The sequence below is a fragment of the Palaemon carinicauda genome, chromosome 13 (genome assembly GCF_036898095.1).
Source record: "Palaemon carinicauda isolate YSFRI2023 chromosome 13, ASM3689809v2, whole genome shotgun sequence".
In the NCBI taxonomy this organism is placed as follows: Eukaryota; Metazoa; Arthropoda; class Malacostraca; order Decapoda; family Palaemonidae; genus Palaemon; species Palaemon carinicauda.
The window spans coordinates 137,621,766-137,637,098 of record NC_090737.1 but is presented as its reverse complement, the minus strand read 5'-3'; the positions used below and the strand labels follow the sequence as shown (position 1 = coordinate 137,637,098).

At 42.0% G+C, this 15,333-nt stretch overlaps 1 protein-coding gene across 1 annotated transcript in view; it reads left to right on the top strand.

Annotated features, from left to right (window-relative positions):
• Positions 1-5,973: 5,973 nt before the first annotated feature.
• The window catches only part of LOC137652492 (transmembrane protein 263-B-like), a 43,636-nt gene continuing 34,276 nt past the window's right edge, over positions 5,974-15,333 (top strand). The window contains exon 1 of the mRNA XM_068385932.1: positions 5,974-6,294. Within this exon, the coding sequence (XP_068242033.1) occupies positions 6,253-6,294 (42 nt within the window). The 5' untranslated portion in view covers positions 5,974-6,252. The remainder of the gene's footprint in view (positions 6,295-15,333) is intronic.

The window sequence follows — 15,333 nt, the reverse complement described above, 5'->3', positions numbered from 1 at the left end:
GACTGTTGCCATGCTGTGAGTTGACATTTCTTGCCCTTCAGAATTCCGAAGTGAATGGAAGAAATCAAGTGTACTTTCGCTAATTTAAATGCTTAAAGGCCACCCATGTATGGCAGAGGCAAGGAACAAGACAATGCCCTTATAGACTGACCATATATACGTATGATCAGCCCCTCCATCAAACTAGGAACAAGGAGGGCCAGGCAATGGCTTCTGATGACTCAGTAAGATCTATAGGCTCCCCAAGGATGGCGAGCTTACAGACACTCTTCAGAAGGTAGTTGAACTATTAAAACAATAAGAAAAAAGTTCATTAATAAAATCTTCATTATTTTCTCTCATTGCATATTCATTAAGATATATCTTTGATTTCTTACAAACGCCAGACATGTCTAAGAACATATCTGAGGCCTTTGTCCTGCAGTGTATTAGAAAAGGCTGCATGTGTTGTTGGCATTATATATACATATATATATATATATATATATATATGGATTTTTTTTTTATTATCTATACCTCCCAAACTTTATTATCATAAGTCTCAGTCTAGAGATAAAAAAAAATAATATACACTTAAGAGAGGCACTTTAAACTTATCTCTTTCTCTATCTCAAAACTGCACTCACTGCAAATGCATTATCAAAAACACCAAGTTTATAAGTGAAAAAAGTATATATCAGCTGTCTATGACCTCGTCTGTTAAAAATATTAACTGAAGTGGTACAACCTGTCTGTCTCTACTCGGGATTTTCCTATTGTTTGAGGCTACATCTGAACGAGTCTCACAGACAGAATATTAATGTTGCTGATATTCAATGAGACATAGATGTTCTTTGTGGATTATACATTCTATTATACACATGAAAGACTCATTCCCCAGTATATTTGCTATGTATGTGTGTAAGCTATCTGTGTTTGTGTATGCATGACTGTATATTTCTATAAAGTGATCTATTTCTCTCAAAACCCATTATAATTAATTCAAATTGCATAAAGCAAAGAGAAGTACCCAGATCTACATAACAATGTTTGCTTAAACATCAGAGAAAAAGATGTTATAGCTGAGACAAGAGTATGCCTATCAGCACGAGTTTTTATGGAATAAATTGAGGATGGACCTGTACAAGATCCCCTCTCTCTCTCTCTCTCTCTCTCTCTCTCTCTCTCTCTCTCTCTCAAGTACGTAGGCCTATCAAAACGTGCTTTTATGAAATAAATTGAGGATGAACCTGTACAAGATCTCTCTCTCTCTCTCTCTCTCTCTCTCTCTCTCTCTCTAGAGTACGTAGGCCTATCAACACGTGCTTTTATGGAATAAATTGAGGATGAGCCGGTACATGATCTCTCTCTCTCTCTCTCTCTCTCTCTCTCTCTCTCTCTCGAGAACGTAGGCCTACCAACACGTGCTTTCATGAAATAAACTGAAGATGAGCCTGTATAAGATCTCTCTCTCTCTCTCTCTCTCTCTCTCTCTCTCTCTCAAGTACGTAGGCCTATCAACACGTGCTTTTATGGAATAAATTGAGAATGAACCTGTACAAGATCTCTCTCTCTCTCTCTCTCTCTCTCTCTCTCTCTCTCGATAGAGATCGGGGTATTCAAGTCTCACCTTGAAATCACCAAGTTGTAAAACCAGTTCTGTGTGGCAGTGACTGCTCCCCTAACGTCTTGTCGTTTAGTCGTTGCCAATTCTGGAAAACCTGCAAATGTGGAAGACTGTTCTCATTCCTGCGAAAATTTAGGTCTAGTGATATTTGATTCAACTTAGCTTAAAGCTAAACTTTACGAATAATGGTTTTCCAGTTGTTGTAAGTCGAATTTTAGTATATCTATTCTCTGGTTTACTTATTTTACTTTTAACACTTTCCTAGTCCTATGCCACACGTGGAAAAGTCCTTTGCCTTACAGGACCTACACGATTTGTTTGTATTATATATTCTAAGTATTTAGAGTATCGTATATATTATAGTGTATACCGTGTTAATTGTCAAATCCACATTATCGAAGCACTTAGAAAACAAGAAAAACTCAATGATCTTTAAGGCTTTAATATTATGTCTTCTGGATTTCTAGTGGGTACTTATTATATAGCCTTGAGACAACATATTTGAAAGCCCTAGAACATATATTAGACATACATAATGGCTCCAATAACTTAAAAACTATCTGTAACTATTATCGTGTTGACACGATCAATTGGCTGCACGATGTGTAGCAATTCTCTTAGATATTTTGGATAAAATTATTAAATATTTGTCCATACTTCTACTCAACCTAGTATGTTCTTAGAGCGTTTTAAAATGAGATCATGGATTAATTGTTCTCATTCGTAAACTAAGTTACCAGTTTGGTATCCCGAACTTTTAAAGATAATGATCATAGCTCTCTCAGTGAAAATGTTCCAAGATTAATTTTATCTGGGGGGCCTAGTATTGAACACATTTAATTAATTTCCGACTAATATTCATTACCATTGAACTATTTAGGTAGTTAAATATGCCTTTTTCAAGATTGAACAAAATTCTTCTGGGTAACATTTTCTATCCACTGCTTGCTTATCTTACCACTCTCATCTTTACAAAGTTCAAATTGTGTTTTTTTTACCTTTCCATAAACTGGTATTTACAATGAGGATGACATTTCAAGTTAACTGTACCTAAAAACTCTCTCTCTCTCTCTCTCTCTCTCTCTCTCTCTCTCTCTCTCTCGTTTCCTGCCTTTATATCAGTTTAGCAAAAGCAAAATTATTATTCCCATTAACATAATTATACATACTGTATATATGTGCCACAATTCTTAATATCATATTTGCAATATCTTTTGCAACATTACTCGACTGCGCATGTATATATATATATATATATATATATATCCTACAAGCGTTTAAACAGCTCTCGTCTATTTGTTCTATAAATATAACTGAAACAGGTGTTCACGACATGCGCAGTTAATGTGAGACAAAGACTATTGTATATTGTAAATAAAAGCATGTGAACTGTGTGCTTACACACACACACACACACACACACACTCAAAGAGCAAAGGAAAGAACAATGATGGTAATGACACTATGAGACAGAAGAACAACATGGATACGAGAACAAACTAAAGTAGAAGATATTTTAATAACATAAGAAAAAGAAATTGACATGGAGAGGATATATGATGAGAATAACAGCTAAGAGATGGACATTAAGAATAATAGAATGTGCCCCTAGAGAGTACAATAGAAACAGGAGAAGGAGGAGAAGACGATGGATTGACCAGCTAAGAACATTTGCAGTTATAGACTGGCATAGAAAGATCATTAACAGACATAAGTGGAAGGATATGTCCTGAGGCCTTTGTTCTGCATTGAACTGGTAACGGCTGATGATGATGATGATGTGTGAGTGAGTGAGTGTGTGTGTACTTGCAACATTTCTCGTCCTCTTGCTGCTCCCCACATTCAGGCAAATGAGATCAGCATAAGGATGAAAATTGCTTAATGACAGTTGACATTAAATGGACGATTAAAACCAGGAAACTGATAATGATGAAAATACGATTTACTGCAACACCCCACCCCCCTGGCCCTCAATTAAAGCCGTGAGCAGTCAATGACTCTCTCTCTCTCTCTCTCTCTCTCCCTCTCTCTCTCTCTCTCTCTCTCTCTCTCTCTCTCTCTCTTGATCATCCTACTTATACAGAACCATGATCTGTCTGACACGGATTACGATGTAGTGTGTATGAACGAAGATGTATTGATGTCCTGTAGGCCTACATGTCCATTTCTTCTTTTTTTTTTCTTACATGTTAGAATATTCTCTACATTAGTTTGTTCTCATACCCATGTTGTTCTTTTTACGTCTCTTAGTGTTTACTGTACATGAGATAATTTATACAGGTATAATGAGAGGAACTTAGTTATTCATATTTGCTCCAATCATATGATGTAAGACCCTGGATGTCCATACCGATGGCAGATGTCAATGTTTACCAAATACAATCAAGTTCTTATATACATAAGAAGACATCCTTATATCTCACTGTACTTTTGCAAAATGCAGGATTGCCTACAGCGAGTTACCTTTGAAATAGACTCTTCAAGCTGAAATAGGCCTGGGTATAATAAAATTAATAATAGTTTTAAGTTTTATTCACTATGTTCAATGCGGACGTATCATGCATAGGCCTACTTACACAAGTGCGCAAGATACGTGCACTAACTATTGTTCGCACATGACTTACGTCACGTGTTTCAACAACTCTCTCTCTCTCTCTCTCTCTCTCTCCTCTCTCTCTCTCTCTCTCTCTCTCTCTCTCTCTCTCTCTCTCTTCCTTTATATAGCTTGTTCACATTTGCTATGTGAATACCTTTCTTACCACAGTTTTATCTCGATTTGAGAGTTAAAAAGATAAATTTCTAGACTCACACATTAACAAATCAGCTAAATTTAAGCATATCATGATAACGTACAAACAGAGAACCTGCAAAAAGCATGAACGAATAAAAGCTTGACTGAGGCACCTAATTCAATTACGGCCACCCCTGGTGACGTCAGTGTGAGTAAAAATGGAACAGGAGATGCAGTGATTAGGGGATGAAGTGATAGTTTTTAGTGATGTCATCACATTTGATTGTTTAAAATGATTTAATATGAGTAGGCCTACATTACGTCATAGTTAAATAGATGTATACTTTTTTTATTTGAAAGAACAGGGGATAATATATTTAACAGCAGGAAGTTGTTGATACTGCAAGAAACCTCACCAAGGTCAAGGAACTAAATTTGTCCTCTCGAAGCTGGCACTCAACTGAGTATGAACTCTAGTTGTTAAATGTAAAAAAATTCACAACTATGTACGCCTAAACCATTTCTTGGATTGGTTAACAACATAGAAATAGTCTCAGAATATCCATTAGTTATCAGTTGATCATCCTAATAAGTGGCTGCAGCAATGAGTCGTAGACAGACGATAAAACAATCATCAAGTGGTTGGCTGCTCATCATGTTAAGTTGGCACCACGTGACATCGAGGTGGTAATCTGACATCGTACATCAGGCAGGCCAGTTCAGTTCTGTTCAGTTGTTGGGGGGAGGGATTCGCCTTTCCATCGGCACCTTTTTGGTTTTTATTCTTCATTCTAATTCTTTTATTTTCTTATCTCTTTTTTTCCACATCTGATAAATATATTCTTCTCTTTCCTCTATTCCCTCTTTCTTAAACAGCACGTTTCATATTATCTTCTGACATCGTACATCAGACAGGCCAATTCTTCGCCTTTCCAATGGCACCTCCTTGGTTTTCTTCTTTATTCTATTTCTATTATTTTCTTCTCTCATTTTTTCCACATCTGATAAATATATTCTTTTCTTTTCTCTATTCCTTCTTTCTTAAATAGCACGTATCATATTATCTCCTTCTGACATCGTACATCAGGCAGGCCAGTCCACATATCCAAAAACACCTTGGTTTTCTTCTTTATTCTAATTCTATTATTTTCTTCTCTCTTTTTTTACACATCTGATAAATATATTCTTTTCATTTCTCTATTCCTTCTTTCTTAAATAGCACGTTTCATATTATCTTCTTACTATCGTACATCAGGCAGGCCAGTCTACATATCCAAAAACAATCGAGAAGCTGATTGGTCCAATGCGCAGACGATCCGCACCTTCTTTGTTTTTATTCTTCATTCTAATTCTTTTATTTTATTCTCTTTTCCTTTCTAAATCCGTTAAATATATTCTTTTCATTTCTCTATTCCTTCTTTCTTAAACAGCACGTTTCATATTATCTTCTCCTGACATCGTACATCAGGCAGGCCAGTCCGCATATCCAAAAACAATCGCGGATGTGATTGGTCCAATGCGCAGACGATCCGACCAATCAGCTTCCAGATACATAAATCTCGACCAATCAGCATCGAGATACATAAATCTGCCACGCGCAGCTGTAGTCGAGACTATGTATCCTAAGTGAGAGTCCAAAACAAACAAAAGAGAAAGGGAAGGCTATTTACTCGTGGACATTTTCTGACAGAACCTTGTAATTACGAGTAATTTCTCCTTAAAAAGTGTCACAGGGATTTAATTATGAGCTGACTATTCGTTGGAGGAGCTATTGTTTATGGAGTGTCATTTAATTCATCATTTAATTGATGAATTAAGGCTCAAGAGTTGGAACTTGAACCTTCTCGACGGAGTTATTGAAAGAACATTCACGTCTTCCTGATATAGAAAAAAAGGATTTCATCTATATTTCGCAATGACCAGCTATATAAAGGGTATCTACGGCTATATAAGACCGGTGAGTTGGTAATATCGTTTCTTTTCTGGTTTATTATTAAGCCATTAGGCATATTTTGATATGAAACTAATTTTTTGGGCAAATTTCTTGTAACCAAGGGAAATAGGCATAAACAATTTAGGTATGGGATTGACAGGAGCGAATGGATTGACTGATGAAATATATTTTTGTGATTAAAAGTTTATTTTCTAGGGAAATAAACTAATGGCACTGATTAGGGGAGACCCTTGCTTGTCTAGGTTAGGTAGCGTTCATTTTCAGATGAAGCCAATCTTGGTATTGTAACTCAGAAATACATATGGGTAAAGGACAAGGTGATTTAAGCTAGGTTAGGTGTGGGTACTTAAGTTTGTATGTATCTCCTTTAATTTCCTCATAACAATAGTATATCATTGACCACAGTCGTCATTGTAAGAGGGTTGTTACAGATCTTGATTCATGTTATTTACCTTAAAGATACTTGTTAACCTTTAATCAAATACAAAAAAGAAAATGTAGGGTAAATTCTTTGAAGAATTGAGGACAATAAGTTTCCACTAGCCTATGGCCCACATTTGGAGTAATTATGGCCAACTCAATTGCATAGAATGGGCACCTCACATATGGTGATATCTCCGGTAAAATTATATTTACAGACAGGGAAACATTTCGAACAGAAAAAATAAAGTATCTCCTTCCATTGTCCCTCCTGGACCCTTATTTTCTAAACCTGACAGTGCTTAGACTAAGGGCAGGGTCCAATACAAAGAAGGTTAATTTAAAGTAGATGGTGACTTTGCAGGAAATGATTTTGTAGGAGCTGCCAGTGAAACAGGTTAACATATCCTAGAACAGAAATTTTTTGTTGGAATTGTTACATTATAGAGTCCTGAAAGTATGGTTGTAAAATATCTCGCCTCGGTCACTCACTCCTTCCATGTCTCTATTGCCTGCGATCCAGAGCCAATATACACTCACGAAGGCGATGCTCGTAATCGCGAAGGCAGTGCTCATGATCACGAGGATGACATTCCCGACCACGTGGGGGGATGTTCACTATCGCGAGTCTCATGCTCATGTTCACGGGCTAGGCACATGATGTTCACACTGTTCACGATCATGAGCTACGCTCTCACGTTCACAAGCTAGGCACATGATGTTCACACTGTTCACGATCATGAGCTACGCTCTCACGTTCACAAACATAAGGTTCACGATCGCAAGTGGAGCGTTCATGATCAAGACTTAAGCATTCCTCTTCACGTAGAAAAGGTAGATACTCGCGTTCACCATCCATGTGACGTTCTACAGCTCGTACTTCTCCTTAACGTCCTCCAACTGAACCTGATTTTTCTATTGACCAACCCTTAGAAAGAATTCGGGTTAAGCTACCCCCAGTGCCCTTCAGTTAGAGTTGTCAGGTGTATGAGGACAGAGGGGGATACAGTAATCCCTCGCCTATCACGGTTAATGGGGACCAGAACCAACCGCGATGGGTGAAAAACTGCGAAGTAGGTTCCCTCCCTATTTTTGGAATACGTACATTTTTTTGTGTGTACATGTATATGGATATATAATGACAATAAGTGTATATTAACCCTATAAATGCATATGTTATCATTAGAACATTAAAGAATCATGTAAATAAATATTGATAATATAAATTATATACTGTACATAAATTAAAGTACTGTACTGTTTAAATACAGTATTTAATACATTACGTATACTGTATGTACATTTACATTTATACATAAATAATATGAATAGAGTGTAAGTGTACATGTACATACATATGTAGATATAAATAGTGTATGTGTATATACTGTATATATGTTTTTAGAACTTTTATTCTTATAACAAGATAGGTAACTCGCCTCTAACAATGACGATGATCTTGATAAATGATGATGATCTTGATAAATGACAATGAAACACCTGTGCAGTATGATAGAGGTGAAGAAGATGAAGAGATGATTTACTGCACAGGTTAATGAGAGCTTTACTGCTCCTCAGGTGACACCTCATTGTCAGTTGATAGAGGCAGTGGACCATCAACGACAGCTTCCAATAGAGCTGGAGAAACTGCAGGAGAGGCGGCGTAGTGGCTCCGTGAGAAGCTGGAGAGGCAGCAGGAGTAGTATCTGATGCTTCTGCAGAAGGTTTTCGGCGCACTAAGAACATCGTGATTGGAAGTTGTTGACGTTCTTTTATCTGAGCAAAGATGCTCTTGTACAACGCTCTTACACCGTCAATACGGTTACTAAATTCGATGGCTCTGCCCATGTTATCATCGATTTTCTGCGCCCTTTGTTGCAGAGCCTGTGCCATGTTGCAGAGCTCTTGCAGGTTGTCCAAGGTAAGGCCACGTTCTTCAGCTTCGCCGTCGTCGCCGACATCGGCTGCCTCTTCTTCTTCCTCACTCGCTGATCTTGTCATTTCGACAAGGTCCTCGCCGGTTAGGGGCTCCGAGTGGCACTCGATCAGTGAGTTGACGTCATCCGTCGTCATGTCAGAGAAACCGCCGTTGGCTACTAACCGTGCCAGTCTCACAGCCTTATCTACGGCGGAGTGGTGAACCTCGTTCGGCGTAAAGCCCTCGTAGTCATAAACAACATCAGGCCACAATTTTCTCCTACTTGCATTCAATATTTGCTGTTTCATCTCATTAAGAGCTTTCTGAATGTTGACCAGGCACGTTGCAATGTTGTATTCCCCCCAATATCTCTTGAGGCTGAAGCCCTCGTCATCTTCATCGATGGAGGAGATGAGGCCCTCCATCGTGGACCTCGTGTAGATGGCCTTGAAGGCCCAAATGACCCCCTGATCCATTGGTTGTATGAGGGAAGTGGTGTTGGGGGGCAGGATCTCCACTTGGACCCCGTCATAATGCAGACCCGTTGCATGTCCACCTGCACAGTCCATCAAGAGGAGGACTTTAAAGGGCAGCCCATTTTCCACGAGGTACAGCTTCACCTGTGGGATAAAGCAGTTCACGAACCAGTCGAGTGTGAGGGCTTTAGTTATCCATGCCTTTTTATTACTCATCCAGTAGACGAGCAGCAAGGCTTTGTTTTTGTTTTTCAAAGTCCGAGGATTCATGGACTTGTAAATTAAGCCGGGCTTGAGCATGAAGCCCACGGCATTCCCGCACATGAGGAGAGTGATGCAATCTTTGTGGGCCTTGAACCCTGGCTTCTTTACTTCGTCCTTGTAAAGGAACGTCCGGGACGGCATCCTCTTCCAGAAGAAGCCAGTCTCATCCATATTAAAAGCCTGCTCCGGGAGATAGCCACCTTCTTTAATTAATTTTGGGAACTTGTCCTCGACGTAACGAAGAGCTGCCTCTTGGTCTGACGAGGCGGCTTCCCCAAACAAAGGAACGCTGCGAAGGTCAAACCTCCTCTTAAATTTCTTGAACCAGCCCTTGCTGGCAACAAAACCACGTTTTTCTCGTTGGGCAGGATCATCATCTTTGTTGTCATCATCACCTTCGTCGTCTTCGTTAGATTTTCCTTCAGGAACTAGGCTATCATACAGGGTTTTGTCTTTCGTTCGAATCATGTTGGTATCGAGACTAACCTTTTCCCGACAGTCTGACATCCACATTGATAATGCGTTCTCCATTTGCACAATTGTCTTATTACGAGGAGTTAAAACGTGCTTAGTGTCCTTGGAGAACGTTATTGAGGCAGTTTTATGTATTTTCATTTCATCCTTTTTTTATGTAGCGAACCCTCGATTCATTCACTCCGTAAATGCGGGCAACAGACGCATAGCTACTGCCTGCCTTAAGAAGCATGTCCAATAATTTTACTTTCTTGTTCACCGTCATCATTTTTCTCTTCTTGGGTTCACTAGAGGATGAAGAGGGTAGAGGACATTTAGGAGCCATTTTCAAGGGTGTCACAAGCACTATTACACTAAAAATCACAAGAAAACAGCTAAAAGTTCCACGCGGCAAGGCTAAGCAACACAAGTGAAGCGAGAGAGAACAATGAATGCGGTCTCCCTTCGCGGGGTGCACGGCAGGGAGAGATCCTGGGTAAAGTGTGTCTGCGGCTTGGCTAATCAGCTTGCGAGATTCTGGAGCTGAGAGGGCCAGCGAATCAGAGTGGTGGATTTTCAGTTGCGCACCATCTCTTGTGTTAACCCTTTTACCCCCAGGCTATTTGGAAATTTCAAACCCTTAACCCCCAAGGGGTTATTTTTTTCCCAGCACATTTTGCAGTATATATTTTTTAAATTGCTCTAACAGCCTTAATTTTTGTCATAGAGAGGTCAGGTTGGTCTCATTCTCTTGGAAAATGCCTGAATTTTTTAAAAAATTATCAAAAATATGAAAAAAAAAATTTTATAGCATTTTTTTGCAAGGACGTACCGGTACGTCCATGGGGGCAAAGGGATGGCTTTTGTGAAACGTACCAGTACGTCCATTGGGGGTAAAAGGGTTAATACCTGATGTTCTACTGTACTCTCTGCCTTCTGCTAGCGCCCGCGTAACTCTTGCCCCATTTTTAAATATTTAACTTAGCCGGTGAATATATAATAGCTGACACTCCGGCGGCTCGACAGAAAAACACAAAAACTTGCGAGCGATTGCTATGAAGGTTGCGGGTGTGCCCACCAGCGCCAACTATCGGCCAGATACCGCATATACTGTACATGTAAACAGCTCCAATTCTTCTCTGTCGGTCTGATCGACAAGACGTACCATTACTCGCTGTTAACCTGGAGTTTTTCAACAGTCTTGGTGAAGTACTTCCTTTTGGTTTGAGCTTTCGCAGTGCAGGTGTTTTATCTTCAACTTAAACTATTGAACTCTTTTTTGGATAGATTTAATTGTTGATTACTTTGGATTGTTTTTTGGACTTTCTTTGACTTTTCAAAATGGCCGACCTTTCCCTTAATACGGAAGTGTGTTTTAGGCTTTTAGCAATTATCTTATCACGTTATAAATTGTTGTTGTTAATTATAGATTTTCCTCTATATATTTTATATCTCACCCGCCTTTATTAGGCCTCTTCGATTAGCTTTCCATTTATACTAAACATCAATATAAATTTTAATGTTTTGTTTATATGCGGCCTTACCTATTCCTCCCTTAGTCCGAGAGTAGGCGGTCCTAACTTGGAAACCGAAGTTAAACAACGTTGAGCCCATTCAACTTTTATTTTTCAATATTAAACTTACCCGATAATCATGTAGCTGTCAACTCCGTTGCCCGACAGAATTCTATGGAGGGATACGCCAGCTATCACAATACTAGAAGGGGGTGTACTTACCAGCGCCACCTGTGGCCAGGTACTCAATCATTTGTTGTTGACACCTCCTCAATTATTCCTCTGTCGTGCTTCCGGCTAGACGTTCTGGGATACGCTCATGGTCTTCGAGTTTATTCATGGATATTTGGTGAAGTATTCTCTTAGATTAACGGCTGTCGCATACTGGAATCCTTTTTATATTAGCTAGATAGCTTTTATATAAATACTGATTAACGGTTAATGAATTTTTGCTTGTTTTTGGATCACCCTTTGACTTACTCTTTGAAACAAGATGTCTGACTTTTCGCAAGCTCCCTCCCATAGACGATGTAGGTCTTGCAATAGGCGTATTCCGAAGGCCTCGGTAGATCCTCACACCGCTTGTTCTGACTGTAGGGACAGGCCCTGTCTATTAGAAAATCGGTGTGAGGAGTGCGCCGGACTTTCGGAATTGGATTTTGTACGTCTTTTAAAATATTCATCTAAGTTAGAGAGAACTAGAGTTAGGAGAAGTTCTTCTCACTCTTCTATGTTTTCCTCACCTCATGATCCCCTACCTTTTCCTACCCCTGTAGTGGCTACCCCCGAACCTACTGTGTGCCCTCCGCCTGATATGTCAACTGTTTTGCGTGCTATTCAGGCTTTAGGAGATAAAGTAGAATCAGTGGTAAGTGACCATAAGTCTCTGATGGCTGAGGTTAAAGAACTGAAGGTCAAGAGTGCAGTGGGTGGAAATAGTGCCAGTGCTGTGACGAGTGCTAGTGTCTGTGCAGTGCCAAGTGCTAGTGGTGCCAGTGTGGTGCGTGAGGATTTTTCTGTGCGAGCCAGTCGTCCTCCCAGTCCGGGACCTCTTGCAAGCTCCCATGCCCAGGGGAGAAGCAATGTCGAAGGGCTTAAGGGTTCGACAGGCCTTGTTAGGCGCACAGAATTATCCTCGGTGGTTGCGGGCGTGTCTTCCTTAGACCGTCACTCCCACCTGCAGACGATTGAGCCCGTCTTCTCGTCCGCTGATCTCCATGCAGGGAAGAAACGTTGGTCTCAGGTCTCGAGACCGCTTAAACGTAGAGTTCAGTCAGCGAGTGCTCAGCCAGGTTGTAGTCATTGGCTCAGCTCCGACTCGCCTCTGTCATCGGTCGACTGTACTCCGCCCAAGAGGAGTAAGGTTCTGCCTATACAGACCCCGACTGTGACTTTACCTCAGTCTGTTATCGTTTCTGCCGACCCCAAGTGGACCCTGCTTCAGTCCATGCAAGTTCAGCTTTCGGACTTGATGCGTGAGTGTCGGGCTGAGAGTGTTGCACCTCCTCCTCCGCCTACACTCCCTCCACCTGTTCTCGCTCCGCCTGTGCTCGCCCAGCCTGCACCTGCTCCGCCTGTGCTCGCCCAGCCTGCACCTGCTCCGCCTGGTCGCAGCACCATCTGCCAGGCGTACGATGTTGAGCCACTTTCGGAGTTTGCTGTTCACAGTGTTGTTCAGCCTCAGCCTTCTTTAAGGCAACCCTTGCTTTGGGATCAGGAGAGTTACACTCTTCCTTCTCCTCCCCTTGCTGCTCCACCAGTGGTGCAACTCTCGGTTGGGGTACAACAACCTCTCCCCTCCGTGAGTCTGTCTGCTCAACCAGCGCTGCACCGAGTTCAACCCTCATCTAGGCAAGCTCCTCTACACCATGGACTTGCGCCTCAGGAGCCTCAGCTTGCGAGAACTTTACCTTGTTCTGCGCAGCCTCAACCTTCTCATGCTCCACTCATCTCTCAGGAACAGGAACGGACTAATCCGCCTCCGTCCTCCGCTCAGCTTGTGCAATCCTTGGGTTCAACTCTTGCTAGGAGTCAACCTCCTTCACCCATGCACCTGCCTTCTGCTCCGTCTGTTGTTCAGCCTATGCAGTCTGTACCTCAGGTTTTCCCTCAAGATGAGGAAACCTCTGTTATTGTTCCTACCCGTTCTGACTCTGCGGTTCAGCATTCTGGTCCTTTTGCTTCACTACCTTCTGCTGATGAAGTGTCGGATGATGAGGAGGCACACCTTGATCCCTCATCAGACGTGGAGGAGTCTAAGCTTTCTCCATTGTCTGTTGATTTTCGAAAGGTCTTGGCTCTACTCAGGGAGCTTTACCCTGACCACTTCGTCTCTGCTGTTCCCCGCTCTCCTCCATCTGAGTTTTCGCTAGGCGTACAACAAGCTAAGTCGAGCTATACTAAGCTTGTCCTAGCTAGATCCTCCAAGAGGGCTTTAAGGATCTTAGGGGAGTGGCTTCAGTCTAAACAACACCTGGGCAAGACTTCCTTCATGTTCCCTCCAACGAAGCTCGCTTCGAAAGGTTGCGTTTGGTATGCCACAGGGGAAGCACCAGGCTTGGGAGTACCTGCCTCTGCCCAGGCTGACTTCTCGAGTCTGGTGGACTCGCCTAGGAGGACTGCGATGAGACGCTCGAAGGTTTGTTGGACCTTCTCAGACCTGGATCATCTTCTGAAAGGGTTGTTCAGAGCTTTCGAAATGTTCAACTTTCTCGACTGGTGCCTGGGAGCCCTCAGCAAGAAAACATCTCCTGCGGACAAAGACTCTGCCATGCTAATTATGTCCTGCATGGATAAGGCTATCAGGGATGGATCGGGTGAGCTAGCGTCGTTATTTGTATCAGGGGTGTTGAAGAAAAGGGAACAACTGTGTACCTTCCTCTCAGCCAGCATTACACCGTGCCAGCGGTCACAGCTCCTTTTTGCTCCACTCTCAAAGTTCCTCTTTCCCGAGGAGCTAGTTAAGGACTTGTCGGCTGCCCTGATACAGAAGGACACGCACGATCTTGTAGCCTCATCGGCTCGTAAGTCTAAGGTTACCACCTCTGTCCCCAAGACTTATCGCTCCCCAGTGGCTGATACCCCGGCCACTAGGTTCATACCGCCCTTTCGTGGTAGAGCCCCCAGCCGAGGAAGCTCCCGTCCAGACTCTCACAGGGGCAAGTCTAGGAAAGGACCCAGGACATCTAAGGGAAAGCACTGACTCTCAGATTCTCCAGACAACAGTAGGAGCCAGACTCAAGATCTTCTGGCAAGCCTGGGAGAAGAGAGGTGCAGACGCACAGTCTGTCAGTTGGCTGAGGTACGGTTACAGGATTCCATTCTGCCTCAAACCGCCTCTGACCACATCGCCCATCAACCTCTCTCCCAACTACAAAGAAGAGGACAAGAGGCTAGCATTGCAACAGGAGGTGTCGCTACTTGTGCAGAAGAAGGCAGTGGTTATAGTCCGGGACCATCAATCCCCGGGCTTCTACAACCGTCTCTTTCTTGTAGCCAAAAAGACAGGAGGTTGGAGACCGGTGCTGGACGTCAGCTCTCTCAACGAGTATGTCACCAAGCAGACGTTCACAATGGAGACGACCAAGTCGGTCTTAGCAGCGGTCAGACAGGAGGACTGGATGGTCTCGTTGGACTTGAAAGATGCATACTTTCACGTTCCCATTCATCCAGACTCCCAACCTTTCCTGAGATTCGTTTTCGGAAAGGTTGTCTATCAGTTCCAAGCCCTGTGTTTTGGCCTAAGCACAGCTCCTATGGTCTTTACTCATCTGATGAGGAATGTAGCGAAATTCCTGCACTTATCGAACATCAGAGCCTCCCTCTACCTAGACGACTGGCTGTTGAGAGCCTCCACGAGTCGTCGTTGTCTGGAGAACCTCTCTTGGACTTTAGATCTAATCAGAGACCTAGGTCTATTAGTCAATATAGAGAAATCTCAACTCATTCCCTCCCAATCCATTGTGTACCTGGGAATGGAGATTCAGAGTCGGGATTT